Raw genomic sequence first — 14007 nt, forward strand, 5'->3', positions numbered from 1 at the left:
GGGGGACCAGCTGCTGGCAATCTGCAGTCTCACCGCTAGTGAGCCCCTACATTATATACATTGGATCTCCAAGATGCTTTAAGTTGATTTAAAGAAAAGGGGGGCGGGGAGGGGGGAGGATTTTGAGCATCAGGTTCCTCATCTCCTGCTGCGTATCCACCTCCTCTCAGTACACCTCTTCCCAGAGGGGTGTTCAAATGGCGGCGTTGTCTCAAATGTAACGCATAAAATAATTGGGTTGGCCTTCTGAAGATGGATGGCACTGCGGTGCATGCTCGATAAATCTACTCTTGGTCACAAAGATGAGCCTACATAATTCGATTATCCTATAGAGCTCGATCACCGTTGGTAATGCCTCCTATTGGAGAACAGTGCTGGTGTTTTAGAGCTGTGATTACAGGACAATTGGATTAATCCCTTCATTAAACCTATTCATAAGCCCTCATCATGTGAAACAATATGTAAACCACTTGAAGCAAGATTGTAACCGCTTGACTATAGCATCTTCAAGAACTCTCGCCTGTGGTTATTAATGAATGCATGCAAGAAATTAATGCCTTTTAATCAGTTGTAAGTGGCACTGAATATGGTGTGTGATGTGGAGCTATTGACAATCGGAGAGAGTTAACAGAATACAGAGGGTCGTGTTCGAGGTGAGTTGAGAACGGAGCTTGATTAAAAAGAAGTGTCTAAGAATCCTCTTGAGTAATTGGAAAAAATCCATCAGTAAGACCTACAGGGCAAAACGTGTTTGGGTATTAAAAACAAGCTTGTTGAATTTAAAGTTCATCTTCTTATCCAGACTCCAGAGGAGGGATACTTTCTAATTGAAACAAACATTCAAATATATATTTTTATATTAATGTCTTAATGGTGGTCATTGAACAAACTCAATTGTGGAAATAAATTTAGGTAATTAAACAAGAAAAATACCTTTATGTGAAATCAAAGACCGCAAAGCTAATTTTGAATTGCGTTTAGATCTTCCTGATAAGAATATATTATCTGCTGAACGTAGAAACACCTAGCTTATCAGCACCCAGAGTTCTGTGGCCTTTTCTAAACGGTTTCGATCAGTGTCTTGTCCTGCGATGAAGCTGTCCATTACGCCTTGCTGAGTTCTGACAATTTATTAATGATACCCAAGCAGCTTCTGGTCTCCTCTGAATGCAAGGTCATAAATGAAGAATGAAATCATGCCTATGATACTCATGTGTGATGGTGACACTGGCGCTGGGTGTGTGTGTGTGTGTGTGTGTGTGTGTGTGTGTGTGTGTGTGTCTATACTGATAGTTTGTGTGTGCAAGTAGTTTTGGGATGTGAGTGGGTGTGTGTGTGGGGCGGTATGGATGTTTGTGGCTTTTGTACTGGTGGGTACAGTGTTTATTTGTTTGTGTATGTGTGGGGATAGTAGACAGGTATCTGTGCATGCATGTATGTGTGGGTGTGTGTGTGCGTGTGTGCATGCGTGCTTGCGTGCGTGCTCGCGCGGGTGCAGGCATGCGGGCCAGAGACAGATTAGGTGAAAATGCAACGTGTCATCATAATGGGAACCTGGTTGCCACGGGGATACGCCTGTCCATGAATCAGAGGGTCCGCCCACCGAGACAGAGAGAAACCCTGGATCTACAGCAGGAAATGGAGGAAAGAAGACGAATGGAGGAGTGGGGAAGAAAAGGGGGGTTAGCGGAAAAGGAGAAAGGGATGGAAAAAAGGGAGGATGAAAAACACACATTTATGGTGTATGAGGGGGAGAGTGATAGATAGAGATAGAGTTGAGGGGTCAGAGGGAGAGACCACGGGTCGAAGAGAGGAAGCAGATGAAGGGAAGCAGCGATTGCGCAAAAAAGAGCGATGTTGGAGATGAGAGAGTGCATGGAGAGGTCGGTGGAGGAGAGGAATGAGAGGAGGAGGTGGAGGAATGAGAGGAGGAGGAGGAAGAGGTAGGTGGATGGAGGAGTGGCCATGAGGAGGATGGAGAGAAGGAGGCGGACTAGGAGGAGAAGGAAGAGGTAGGACAAGGAGGAAGAGGGAGGAGGTGGAGAACGGGGGAGGAGAAGCAGGGAGGAGGAGATCAGACCGGGGGGCAGGGGGAAACCGATACCAGGGCTTACTACTTTTACCTTAATTGGAGAGACAGACACGCAGGGTATTTTTAGCCGGATGATAAAGCCCGAAAGCATTTTGTTCGAGGTCCGCCAGCGAAACGCTCAGCCCAGCAGCCGCTTACCTGTTTCGCCTCAGGCCGGACTTTACCCTGACTCTTAGCGCAGCGGGAACATGCCCGGGGGCTGTGCGGGAATGACACCTCTAAGCCTGGCTTTAAATGGCTGCTCCTGCCTGCTGCCACTACAGGATGCTGACGGCGCCGCTCCCACATCGTCTCAGCGGCAGTGCACTGTTCCCTGGGGGGGCCAGCATGCATTCCTTTGGTGCTGTATACTGTCTCCCCCAGCCCCGACACCCCACCCCCTCTAATGGAGGAGCATGCAGAGAATCTAGCCCCTTGATGGCAAGAGTAGATCACTTAATTAGGGGGAAATATCTCATGCCGGCACAGACTCCCAAACAATGAAGACCTGTTGAATGTTGGCGAAAAAAAACTGCATATGTGTGTGTGTGTGTGCGTGTACGTGCATGTATGTGAATCTCTAAGTAAAGCCAGGGGGGATTATGGGTAATATCTGGCTCATCTATCACGGCCCCCTCTGAAAGGAGAAGCACATAGATCAGAGCCGCCTGGGGTTAATGCAGACAGCGTGTCTGCATGTGTACGAATCTCAAAGCTGCTGCGGTCATCCCAACCTGCTGTTGTCATCCCCCCCCCCCCCGAATACATTTGACTCCCCCCTTGGTGGGGGAGTTGAATCTATTGAGGTTGTCATGGTCATCCGCCATGCTGTGTGACGGACAGGGGAAAAGGAAAAATGAGAGGTGAGAGGGACAGACGAGAAGGACACGTGAGAGGGACAGACGAGAGGGACAGACGAGAGGGATAGGTGAGAGGGACAGGTGAGAGGGACAGACGAGAAGGACAGGTGAGAGGGATAGGTGAGAGGGACAGGTGAGAGGGACAGACGAGAGGGACAGGTGAGAGGGATAGGTGAGAGGGACAGGTGGGAAGGACAGGTGGGAAGGACAAGTTAGCTGGACAGATAATAAGGACAGAAGGCCAGGTGAGAAGGAAAGGAGAGAGGGACAGGTGAGAGATGGTCAAGGCAAGCAGATGGAGGGTATGTCACCCCAGCGCAGAAGCTGGGGTGACGGGGTGTTTTCAGTGGAACCGCCCCCTCTCTGTGGAACTCATTACCAAATCACATCAAACGCCCCCCCCCACTCTATCATCATTTAAAAAGGCCTTCAAAACCCGCCTCTTCAGACCTGCCCTCCCCAGCTCACCCCCCATGTTTTTAATCCCTACTTATCCTCTTCTGTCTTGTTAAGGTTAAGTGCCTGTTTTTATCCTACTCCTACGTATGTAAAGCGTCTTTGAGATCTTTGAAAGGCGCTCCATAAGTCTGATGTATTATTATTATTATTATTATTATCATTATTATTATTTTTTTAAATTATTTTTTTTATTTATTTTTTTTATTATCATGGACAGGTGGAGGACATAAAGGTGTAGCTCTGTCAGTACGGAGGCATTTAAAACTAGCAAAGCAGGATACATATAGGATTTGAATACATATTTTCCAATTAAAAGATACTGGGAGAGTGTGTAGACGAGTGGAGGAATGGCTTGGTTAGAGAGTATCCTAAACACTGGCTCTGCATATTTTGCTGTGTGTGTGAAGCTTAGACAGAAGAAAGGATTCATGATCGGGGGAATATTTTTGGTTTGGATTTGGATTGGAACGGATGAGAGGTGAGAGACGAGAGACGATAGGCAGAGTGTGCCTGGAACACAAGCGTATGATAAAGTCTCGCGTTCAAAAAATAACGTTACAAAAAATTCCTTTTGATTTAAATCGCAGAATTGCACAAAATAACCGAAATATAAATTCACCAAGGAAACCCCTTCAGCATGTACTGAGTGGCCTGACACCGGGCGAGTTTTTCTGTAGATAGATCCAACACTCGTATACATATTCTTAATGCTGAATGCGTATAGGTTTATTCAGAGAAACGGGATGCAACGAAAGCACACGTTGCAGCCTGAGTGCTTTCCTCTGTCACCGCCTCAGAGCAGGCCCTCTAGATTTTCTTCGGCCTCCCTGTTTGTGTAAGAAGCATCGGCTCCAATAGCCCAAAATATGTTTGAGGGGCCCTTCGGGAGACGTGTGTTGAACTAATGGATAAGGCAGAGCAGAGGCACCCACGCTGAGAGGGAGATAGAAGAATTAACTACGGTCAAGCGGCTGATGTGAGAGGTCTTCCTCAGACATGTATTTTATTATGTATTTTATATTATTTTTAGTGCCGTCGGAAAATGCATTATAAATGTCTACAAAGTGTGTTATCGTGTTATTAAAGGAAAATGATCTTCTGGTCTTGTTTTATATAGTTATAGAGGCAGATAAACGGAGGCTCCCCCAAGCACGCATACATGCACACAGACACACACAGAAAGACACATTTAAGTACACACACGCACACACACACACACACACGCACACACACACATACTCACACACATGCACACACACACACACACACACACACTTACACACGCACACACACAAATACACGCACACACATACACGAGCAAGCACTCACATGCACGCACACAGACAAAGACACACACACACACACACAGACACACACATATTGTGCTCGCATCCAGGATTGGAATGCGGCGCTTGTCATGTAGGACATTGTATGATCAATTGTCCTCTTCATGTGTCCACTACACGCCCGCAGTCTGCCATTCATCTTATGTTCTAGTAGTGGGCGGATGACACAGAGCTTTCCAGCAGCGTGGGCGAACGGGAAAGGAGGTGGATATCGGTGTACTGCTGTGTTTGGGCTCAAAACAAGGTCATCTTATTCTGCATATTTCCCATGTGAGAGGAGTCCTAAAACAGGGAGAGAAAAGGGAATAATGTGCATTACAGTATGTGAAGCATGAGTCAATCTATAAATATACTAAATACTTTCAGGCCTCTGATGACAAATGTGATGACCTTTTTAACTACGTAGCACCTCATGATTTACTGCATGTTGATAAAAAGCGGGTCTGAAAATGAATACCACAAGCCCAAGAATTTCAATACATGTTGTGAATTCCTAATTAATGGCAAGGCGTAGGAGCCTTCAAGCACCGAGGCCTTTCAGAGTGCTTTACATGTGCAGGAAAAACATAAAAAATCTTTATTGAACACCGTTTAAAAACAACAGCTCACGAATCAGGCCCTGGTTAACAGCTTTGTTGCCTCATCTAACACAACCACAGTCCTAAATTGCTGCTATTTTAAAATATAATATACCACGCGGCGCTCACGGACTACAAAATCGTACGTTTGAGCCGTACCAGGAGTTTCGTGGCACACGAACCAGTCCTCCGTTAAGAACATCGTCCGTCTTCATGATGGATGTGGCGTTACAGCGCTCAACGTGTGAAAGTCTGCTTTAAAAAAACACTCACAGTCTGGGTCTCTGCAGCAGACGACAGCTCAGCAAACCCTTTTTTTTTCCAGTCGGTGAGATCCCGACGTGCAGCAGAGACCCGCGGCCTGGCCCAGGTGGGATCCGCCCGCAGCCAAGACAAGCGAGCAGCGTCCATCCCTTCTCCCCCCATCCCTCTCAGCAAAGACCTGCCTGTGCTCCGGGGTTGGCCCACTTAACGTGGACCACCCCGCGCCCCCCCCCCCCCCCCCCCCCACCAAGTCAGAGTCGCATAAGCTGTTAACGACCCAGCGAGTAACGAGCTATCAATACGGGATCAGTACCGGTGCCAAAACAAAGAAACCCCGATCTCAACCGCACACACACACACACACGCACGCAGACGCACTTACACACACACACACACACACGCACACGCATGCACACACGCACGCACGCACGCACTTACGTACGCTCACACACACACACACACACACACACACACACACACACACACACACACACACACACACACACACACATACACACAGTCAAACGCTAAACACACAGAGCTGCTCTGCCAGGATAGTTCTGATGAATGGCCACTGACTGTTTTAATGACGTTTTAATCTCTGAGGGATTTCCTTTGTACGACTTCTTGAAACTCTGGAACTCCCAGAAACGCTTCCACGTTGTTGTGCAGAGTTCAATGTTTAGAAATGGGTATTTCACAGGAGCAAGGCTTTCTCTGGGATCCCTAGAAGAGTTTGAGTTGTTCATGTACCAGCAAGGATTTACATTTTTTATAAATATTGATATTTGACATTTAAGTTTATATTTATAAAATAATAATATCATAAATTCAAAAAAGTCAAAGACAGCTTTATTGTCAAGTCCTAAACAAACGAAAGTGAGCATATCTCCGACCAACGGTGCAATAAGGAGAAAAGGAGAAAATTTGGTAAAATAAAATAAGTAATATTTCCAATGAATTAATTCTAAATAGAGTCTAAATAGTGCAAAAGGTAGGGCAAAACAAAACGGTATGTATAAAATAATGTTGTTTTTTTTTTTTGATTGTTTGCGCGCTTTGAGGAGCATTCTACGTCCGAAGCCCAGGGTAGGTGGGGGCAGAGGGGAGGGAAGGGAGAGGGTGGAGCTTCCTGACAGCCTGGGAAAAAAAAACCTGTTTACCAGTCTGGTGGAGCCGGCTGCACTACCTTCTCCCAGATGGCAGGAGGCTGAAGAGGCTGTGTGAGGGGTGGCTGGGGTCACCCACGGCGCCGGCTGCTTTTCGGGTGAGGGGGGGTACCGTAGAGGTCCAGGAGGGAGGGGAGTGGGACACCGACGATCCGACCAGCAGCCGTCACGTGCACTGCAGGGTCTTGCGGTCGGACGCAGTGCAGCTCCCGTACCACACAGTGATGCAGCTGGTCAGGATGATCTCTATGGTGCCTCTGGAGAAGGAGCACATGATGGATGGGGGGGGGGGGCTCTTGCGCTCTTCAGCTCGCGGGGAATCGGTTACCTCGGTATGTCAACTGGTAGGGGTCCAGTGTGGTGGGGAGGGTGGCTTTAATGTGAGCCATGACCTTTATAGTCATTGAAAGTGGATGGTGAGGGCATCTTTGCAACAGGTATGATGGTGGTAGCTCCTCTGCACGACGGAAAAAAAATAGTCTGACTCAGAGAAGCATTGAAAATGTCTGTGAAGACATCCTGTAGCTCCTCTGCACAGTCCTTTAACACACGACCGGGGATGTTGTCTGGACGTGCAGCCAGCGGGTGTTGATCTTGGGGAGGGATATCTTCACGCTGGGTTAGGGTTAGGGTTAGGCAAACCTTGCAAAGAAGCTGTTGAGGACATTCAGCAGAGAGTTGTTGCTGTCACAGGTCTGTGGCGACGGTTTCCAGTCCGTGATGGTCTTGATCCCACGCCACAGGCTCCGCCCGTCTCTGCTGTCTTTGAAGTGGTTATTTCTGAGGTGTAGCTGTGTTTGGCTTTCCTGATGCCACGGAACAGATGTTCTCAGGCAGGCTGTGTCCTATAAACTACTTTTAACAATAATAAATCAAGTACAAACAATACATACACCGATTTTGTAAGAAGACATATCGCATCACGTATTGATTGATTAATTGATCAGTAGATTTGGAGGATTGATCCATGCTCTTGTTATCTAAGATTTTCCACTAGTATTGGCGTCAACTGCCTCGGCAATGCATCATCCCTCTAAAATATTCTAGAGATAAGTATGCAAGGGACCTTTAATATTTTCCTTGTTCGCCCGTCACAGACACACAAAAACATTGATTGCTTCTAAATGTCATTGCGCTCTGCCTCTGCAGCAGTATTTAGTTTTTCAGATGATTGGGGTTGTACTGCTATATCGCCTTGGGTTTCGGGTAAACACACTCAATACAATAGGAAACACAACATTTTTGTTTGCTTGTCTGAGCCCTTTGCTATGTTTATATCATGTCCACAGATTATTCTGGAAGGGGGCAACTATGAACTTCATCAGCATCCTTTGGTTCCTGATGCCATTGGTGGGGGTAAGCTTGTATTAGCTTTTTCTTTTCTCATTCCTAGCATAATGCTGTATGTTTATCATTGCTAGTAAGGAATTTAAATTGGCACATTAATATGATTTGGTGTCGTGAACTTCTATAGTCAGCAGAAAAAGTAAATCGCATGATTCGATCGGATGTAGTTTACTGGGCTTTCAGAGATAATTGGTTAGGCTTGGTAATTGGCAATCTCGATCGGTCAAAGGAAATAATAAAAGAGAAGGTGGCCATCCATTAGTTGGTGTGTGTGTATGTGTGTGTGAGAGTGTGTTTGGGTGTGGCCTTTTATCTCGTTCGATTTAGACTAATTTAAGCAAAATGTTGTTATTGAACCCCAGTTGTGTTGTTCTTCTTTCATTTAAACCGGATTAAGCGTCAGAGAAACAGAGACCCTGGTAACTTAGGGCAGTCTGCAGTATATTCTATATTTTGTCTCGTAGCCAGCAACTCAATTTGCCCTTTCTTCCAAAAACTGTGTGCCGTGATGAAATATTTATTTGGTTTTCTGTCGTTTCGTTCTCCAAATGTGACATGACAGTTTGTTTGTCTTTCTCTGTCCAACTGTGTCTCTGCATCTCCTCGGACACGCAGAGCTCTGTCCTTGAGCAAATGGGTAGACCTAATGTTTTATCCGTCCTTATTCATTCAGCCCTCTGAAGTGTGGTCTAGATTCCAGAGAAGAAGAAGAAGACATTATTGATGGCATTGGACTTTGATTGAAAAGCAAGGACTTTGGTTCACCAGGGTTCTGCTTTGAAGGGAAAACGACAACGTTTTGTTTTTCCCTGCTGGCGCTCTTCTTGTTCAGCACAACCGTTGACATTGGTGGTGGCCTGGTGGTCGTATGTATGACGTCATTTACTTCAGTGTTGGGAGTGACATCATATGTACGGCTGCTAAACTGCTACATGTGACATCAGCGTTCTCACTCAAGGTTAATTTTTTCGCTCTCAGGTTTTCTGATGAGGATGTTTTCAGTCCTTTTTCCATCAACAGTGAATAACAGCGCAGGTAGGGATTAGGCACGCTGCTCAGGTAGGCTGCGGTCATTGGGAATTGAACCCACAACCCTATCCTGCCTTTGTATTGGTTTGTGGTGGATTCAGAAAGGATTGGTACTAGTATTATGAGGAAACAACGTCTTTGGGATTTCTAAACGTGTGAGGTCTACAAATAAAGGAATGAGCCTGGCACTCAGTGAGACAACCGTATGACACACTTTTCTTTGCTTTCCATATACAGTGGGGCAAAAAAGTATTTAGTCAGCCACCAGTTGTGCAAGTTCTCCCACTTAAAAAGACGAGAGAGGCCTGTAATTTTCATCATAGGTAAACCTCAGCTATGAGAGACAAAATGAAAAAAAAAATCCAGAAAATCACATTATCTGATTTTTTAAGAATTTATTTGCAAATTATGGTGGAAAATAAGTATTTGGTCACCTACAAACCAGCAAGATTTCTGGCTGTCACAGACCTGTAACTTCTTCTTTAAGAGGCTCCTCTGTCCTCCACTTGTTACCTGTATTAATGGCACCTGTTTGAACTCCTTATCAGTATAAAAGACACCTGTCCACAACCTCAAACAGTCACACTCCAAACTCCACTATGGCCAAGACCAAAGAGCTGTCAAAGGACACCAGAAGCACAATTGTAGACCTGCACCAGGCTGGGAAGTCTGAATCTGCAATAGGTAAGCAGCTTGGTGTGAAGAAATCAACTGTGGGAGCAATTATTAGGAAATGGAATACATACAAGACCACTGATAATCTCCCTCGATCTGGGGCTCCACGCAAGATCTCACCCTGTGGGGTCAAAATGATCACAAGAACGGTGAACAAAAATCCCAGAACCACACAGGGGGACCTAGTGAATGACCTCCAGAGAGCTGGGACCAAAGTAACAAAGGCTACCATCGCTAACACACTACGCCGCCAGGGACTCAAATCCTGCAGTGCCAGACGTGTCCCCCTGCTAAAGCCAGTGCATGTCCGGGCCCGTTTGAAGTTTGCTAGAGAGCATTTGGATGATCCAGAACAGGATTGGGAGAATGTCATATGGTCAGATGAAACCAAAATAGAACTTTTTGGTAAAAACTCAACTCGTTGTGTTTGGAGGAGAAAGAATGCTGAGTTGCATCCAAAGAACACCATACCTACAGTGAAGCATGGGGGTGGAAACATCATGCTTTGGGGCTGTTTTTCTGCCAAGGGACCAGGACGTCTGATCCGTGTGACGGAAAGAATGAATGGGGCCATGTATCGTGAGATTTTGAGTGAAAACCTCCTTCCATCAGCAAGGGCACTGAAGATGAAACGTGACTGGGTCTTTCAGCATGACAATGACCCCAAACACACCGCCCAGGCAACGAAGGAGAAGCTTCGTAAGAAGCATTTCAAGGTCCTGGAGTGGCCTAGCCAGTCTCCAGATCTCAACCCCATAGAAAATCTTTGGAGGGAGTTGAAAGTCCGTGTTGCCCAGCGAAGGCCCAAAAACATCACTGCTCTAGAGGAGATCTGCATGGAGGAATGGGCCAAAATGCCAGCAGCAGTGTGTGAAAACCTTGTAAAGACTTACAGAAAACGTTTGACCTCTGTCATTGCCAACAAAGGGCATGTAACAAAGTATTGAGATGACCTTTTGTTATTGACCAAATACTTATTTTCCACCATAATTTGCAAATAAATTCTTTAAAAATCAGACAATGTGATTTTCTAGATTTTTTTTTTTCATTTTGTCTCACATAGCTGAGGTATACCTATGATGAAAATTACAGGCCTCTCTCATCTTTTTAAGTGGGAGAACTTGCACAATTGATGGCTGACTAAATATTTTTTTGCCCCACTGTATAATTTACCCTTTGAAATCCTATGCTAACACCATATAATCCTAACATGTAGAATGGGGTAGGTGATTTAGAATTGAACAAAAGCTTTGTGTGTGTCATACACACACAAACGCAGACACACACACACACACACACACACACACACACACCACACAGACACACACACAGCCACCACAACACCTCTGAAGCTTCTTGTGTGTTTTTTCTCTCCTTTCCTCCGTTCCAGCAGAGCAGGGCGTCAGCCAGCGACGATCCTGCCCCAGACTCCTCAGCCGGGTTTGGGTGGAGGAACCTAGAGGAGGGCCAAGGCCATGCAGAGAGAGAGGCTCAACAGCGCTGTCTCCAGCTGGCCAATGAAGAGCGACCGTCCAAGCCCACCGGTGAGGGGCTAAAATGGCCCGGATGTTTCCTAATGCCCTGAGAGAGGAGGGTTTTCCTTAGCCTGGAGGAGAGGAACTATGCTGGGGCAGACCTTTCGTCACCTAGCCTAGCGTGGGTGGGATGTTAGTCCTGTGTGTGGGGTTGCTGCTGTTGAATCCAAGCTGAATCAAAGTTAACAAGCTGAACTTTATAGCAAACGATAATTTACATGGGACTAGGGATTCTGATCGTCCAGAAATCTCGGTCATCTCACTGACGTGTACACACCACAGGAAACAGGTTTATGGTCGTCCTACTGCTGTCTGTTGTTTACAACTTGAAGAGTAGTACTGATGTTTGACCCCCCCCCGTGCTAGGTGTGTACTGCAGCAGCATGTGGGACGGCTTGCTGTGCTGGGAAGAGAGTCCTGCTGGAACGTATTTGACAAAGAAGTGCGCAGCGTCCCCTGACATGGACCCTCCTGGTAGGACCGATAGACCCTCACTGAATGCTTGCATGAAAACCATGGAAGGCTTGGAATGTTTGGATGTGTCCCTTTCCACTGTTGTTGGCAAATTGCAACTTGCAGGTGGGGAATTGGAATGAAAGAGATGGCATGTGTGTGTGTGTGTGTGTGTGTGTGTGTGTTTGTGTGTGGGAGTGTGTGTGTGTGTGTGTGTGTGTGTGTGTGTGTGTGTGTGTGTGTGTGTGTGTGTGTGTGTGTGTGGGTGTGTGTGTGTGTGTGTGTGCATGGGTGTTTGTGCGCACATATATTTAACCCTCATTAGCTATGCAACTACAGTTTATTTCTGGTTAAGTCGTTTTATTGACTCTCTTTCTAAAACAAAAGCCCTTCATGCTAGGCCCCAAATCCAAAGAAAGGTGATGGATTTCTCCCAGATATTAAGAGCTTTGGTGAAACCATCTGCGACTCAAATCTAGCTTGTGAGTCAAGCTTCATAGAGGTCAGACATTGGTTAAGCTTTTCTCCGATTAGTTCTGAAATTATGTTAGACGTTATGCGTTATGCAACCCGACTTTCAAGAATACACACTATTCCATTAGACAATAAATTGTTCACTGTGAACCAAATGTGCAAAAGCATGACACATTATTCTTATTACTTATTATTTTCTGCCAAGATGTGTTTTAACGTTTGACATGTGGTCCCATTGAAAACAAGTTGAAGGTTCACCGACGCAGTTTGTTTCATTGCGACAAGTTGAACCGTACTGACAAACGAGAGATTTAAGAATCCCCTGAAAGTTCTGAGTCGTTATGCATGTGGTGGACAAGGGGCAAATAAGGGTGAGAGAGTTAGAGAGAGAGAGAGAGAGAGAGAGAGAGAGAGAGAGTTTGCAGTTAAGAAGAGCAGACCAACAGCATCAAAGGTTGAGAGAGGGGGAAGAGATGAGATGAGGGATTGAAGAACCACAGAAAATCTAGAGAAAGGGAGAGATGGATGAGGAGAGAGGGACGGACGGGCCAAAACTGTAGACTACTCCTGTACAGAGAGAGGGAAGACAGAGAGAGAGAGAGAGCGAGAGAGAGAGAGAGAGAGAGAGAGAGAGAAAAAATAAAGTGAGTTAAAAGAGAGAGAGAGAGAGAGAGCTAGAGCTAGAGAGAGGGATAGAAAAGTCAGAGAGAGAGAGAGAGCGAGAGATAGCGCTAGAGAGAGAGAGAGAGAGCTAGAGAGAGGGATAGAAAAGACAGAGAGAGAGAGAGAGATAGAGAGGGAGCACGAGAGAGAGAAAGATACTCCCTGTAGGAGCTTCCTGGGAATTAGAGTATGATGATGTGCACACCACAGTTGGGACAGGACAGGGAAAGTGCTTGGTGGGCTGTCAGAGTCTAGCCCGGTAGACGGGGCAGCTGGGCTCGGGTGACGACGGACGAGAGTGGCGTGGGCTAGCTCTTTAGCTGAGCAGCCAAGGCGGGGATCAACATGTGGTCTAGAGAATACTATCCGTGACTGCGGAGACCTGATGTTTCCCGGGATAGGGATCTAAACTGCGGTTGAGACTTGAGAGGCTATTCAGCAGGCATGCCGTGCTCTGTTCTGTCAGGACTTGATCCCATTTCCTCCAACAGTGACTTGGTGAATGGTTAAATCGTTTGTACTGATGATATTGTATTTTAGGTTGCTGTTATCCTATACTTCACTATGCTATACTATGTTTAACCCAATGCTGTACACTACTATACTATACAATGCCAGGCTATACTATATCAAGGTACAAAGCACTCTATTCTGCACTCGATAAAACCACACAGAATCCTGCTCCTCATTATCTCTGTGATGGATTCTGTATGCGTCAGGCCACCATTAGTCAGCATCTGAAATTACATCAAGCGCAATTACCTCCATCTTCTCTTTCTCCAGGTAAAGCGACCAAATATTGTGACAAATGGGGTAATTGGGTCCAGAGTCCCTCCATTAATAACGGCCGGTCCAACTGTCATCCAATGTCCAAGAACAAATTAAAGGTAATTGGAGATTGATTACCCCTCTGTAATGAACAGGGAGTTCTGCGCCGAGAGACGGATGCGCCAGTCGTTGGTTTGTTTGTTTGTTTGTGTTTATTTGCTAATCTTATCTTTGCTTTCCACAATACTTGTCCACAAGCCATTTCTTTGACTTTTGATTTGCGAATCCAGGCCAAAGCTATCCTAACCTTGATTAA

At 46.0% G+C, this 14007-nt stretch overlaps 1 protein-coding gene across 1 annotated transcript in view; it reads left to right on the forward strand.

Moving 5' to 3' along the window:
- Positions 1 to 8058: 8058 nt before the first annotated feature.
- Positions 8059 to 14007, forward strand: part of calcr (calcitonin receptor) — a gene marked incomplete at both ends in the record, with an annotated part of 29185 nt that continues 23236 nt past the window's right edge. The window contains 4 exons of the mRNA XM_079749386.1: positions 8059 to 8103; positions 11189 to 11342; positions 11700 to 11807; positions 13707 to 13810. Of these exons, the coding sequence (XP_079605512.1) occupies positions 8059 to 8103; positions 11189 to 11342; positions 11700 to 11807; positions 13707 to 13810 (411 nt within the window). The remainder of the gene's footprint in view (positions 8104 to 11188; positions 11343 to 11699; positions 11808 to 13706; positions 13811 to 14007) is intronic.

The sequence above is a fragment of the Pollachius pollachius genome, assembly GCF_949987615.1.
Source record: "Pollachius pollachius genome assembly, chromosome: 13".
Lineage (NCBI taxonomy): Eukaryota > Metazoa > Chordata > Actinopteri > Gadiformes > Gadidae > Pollachius > Pollachius pollachius.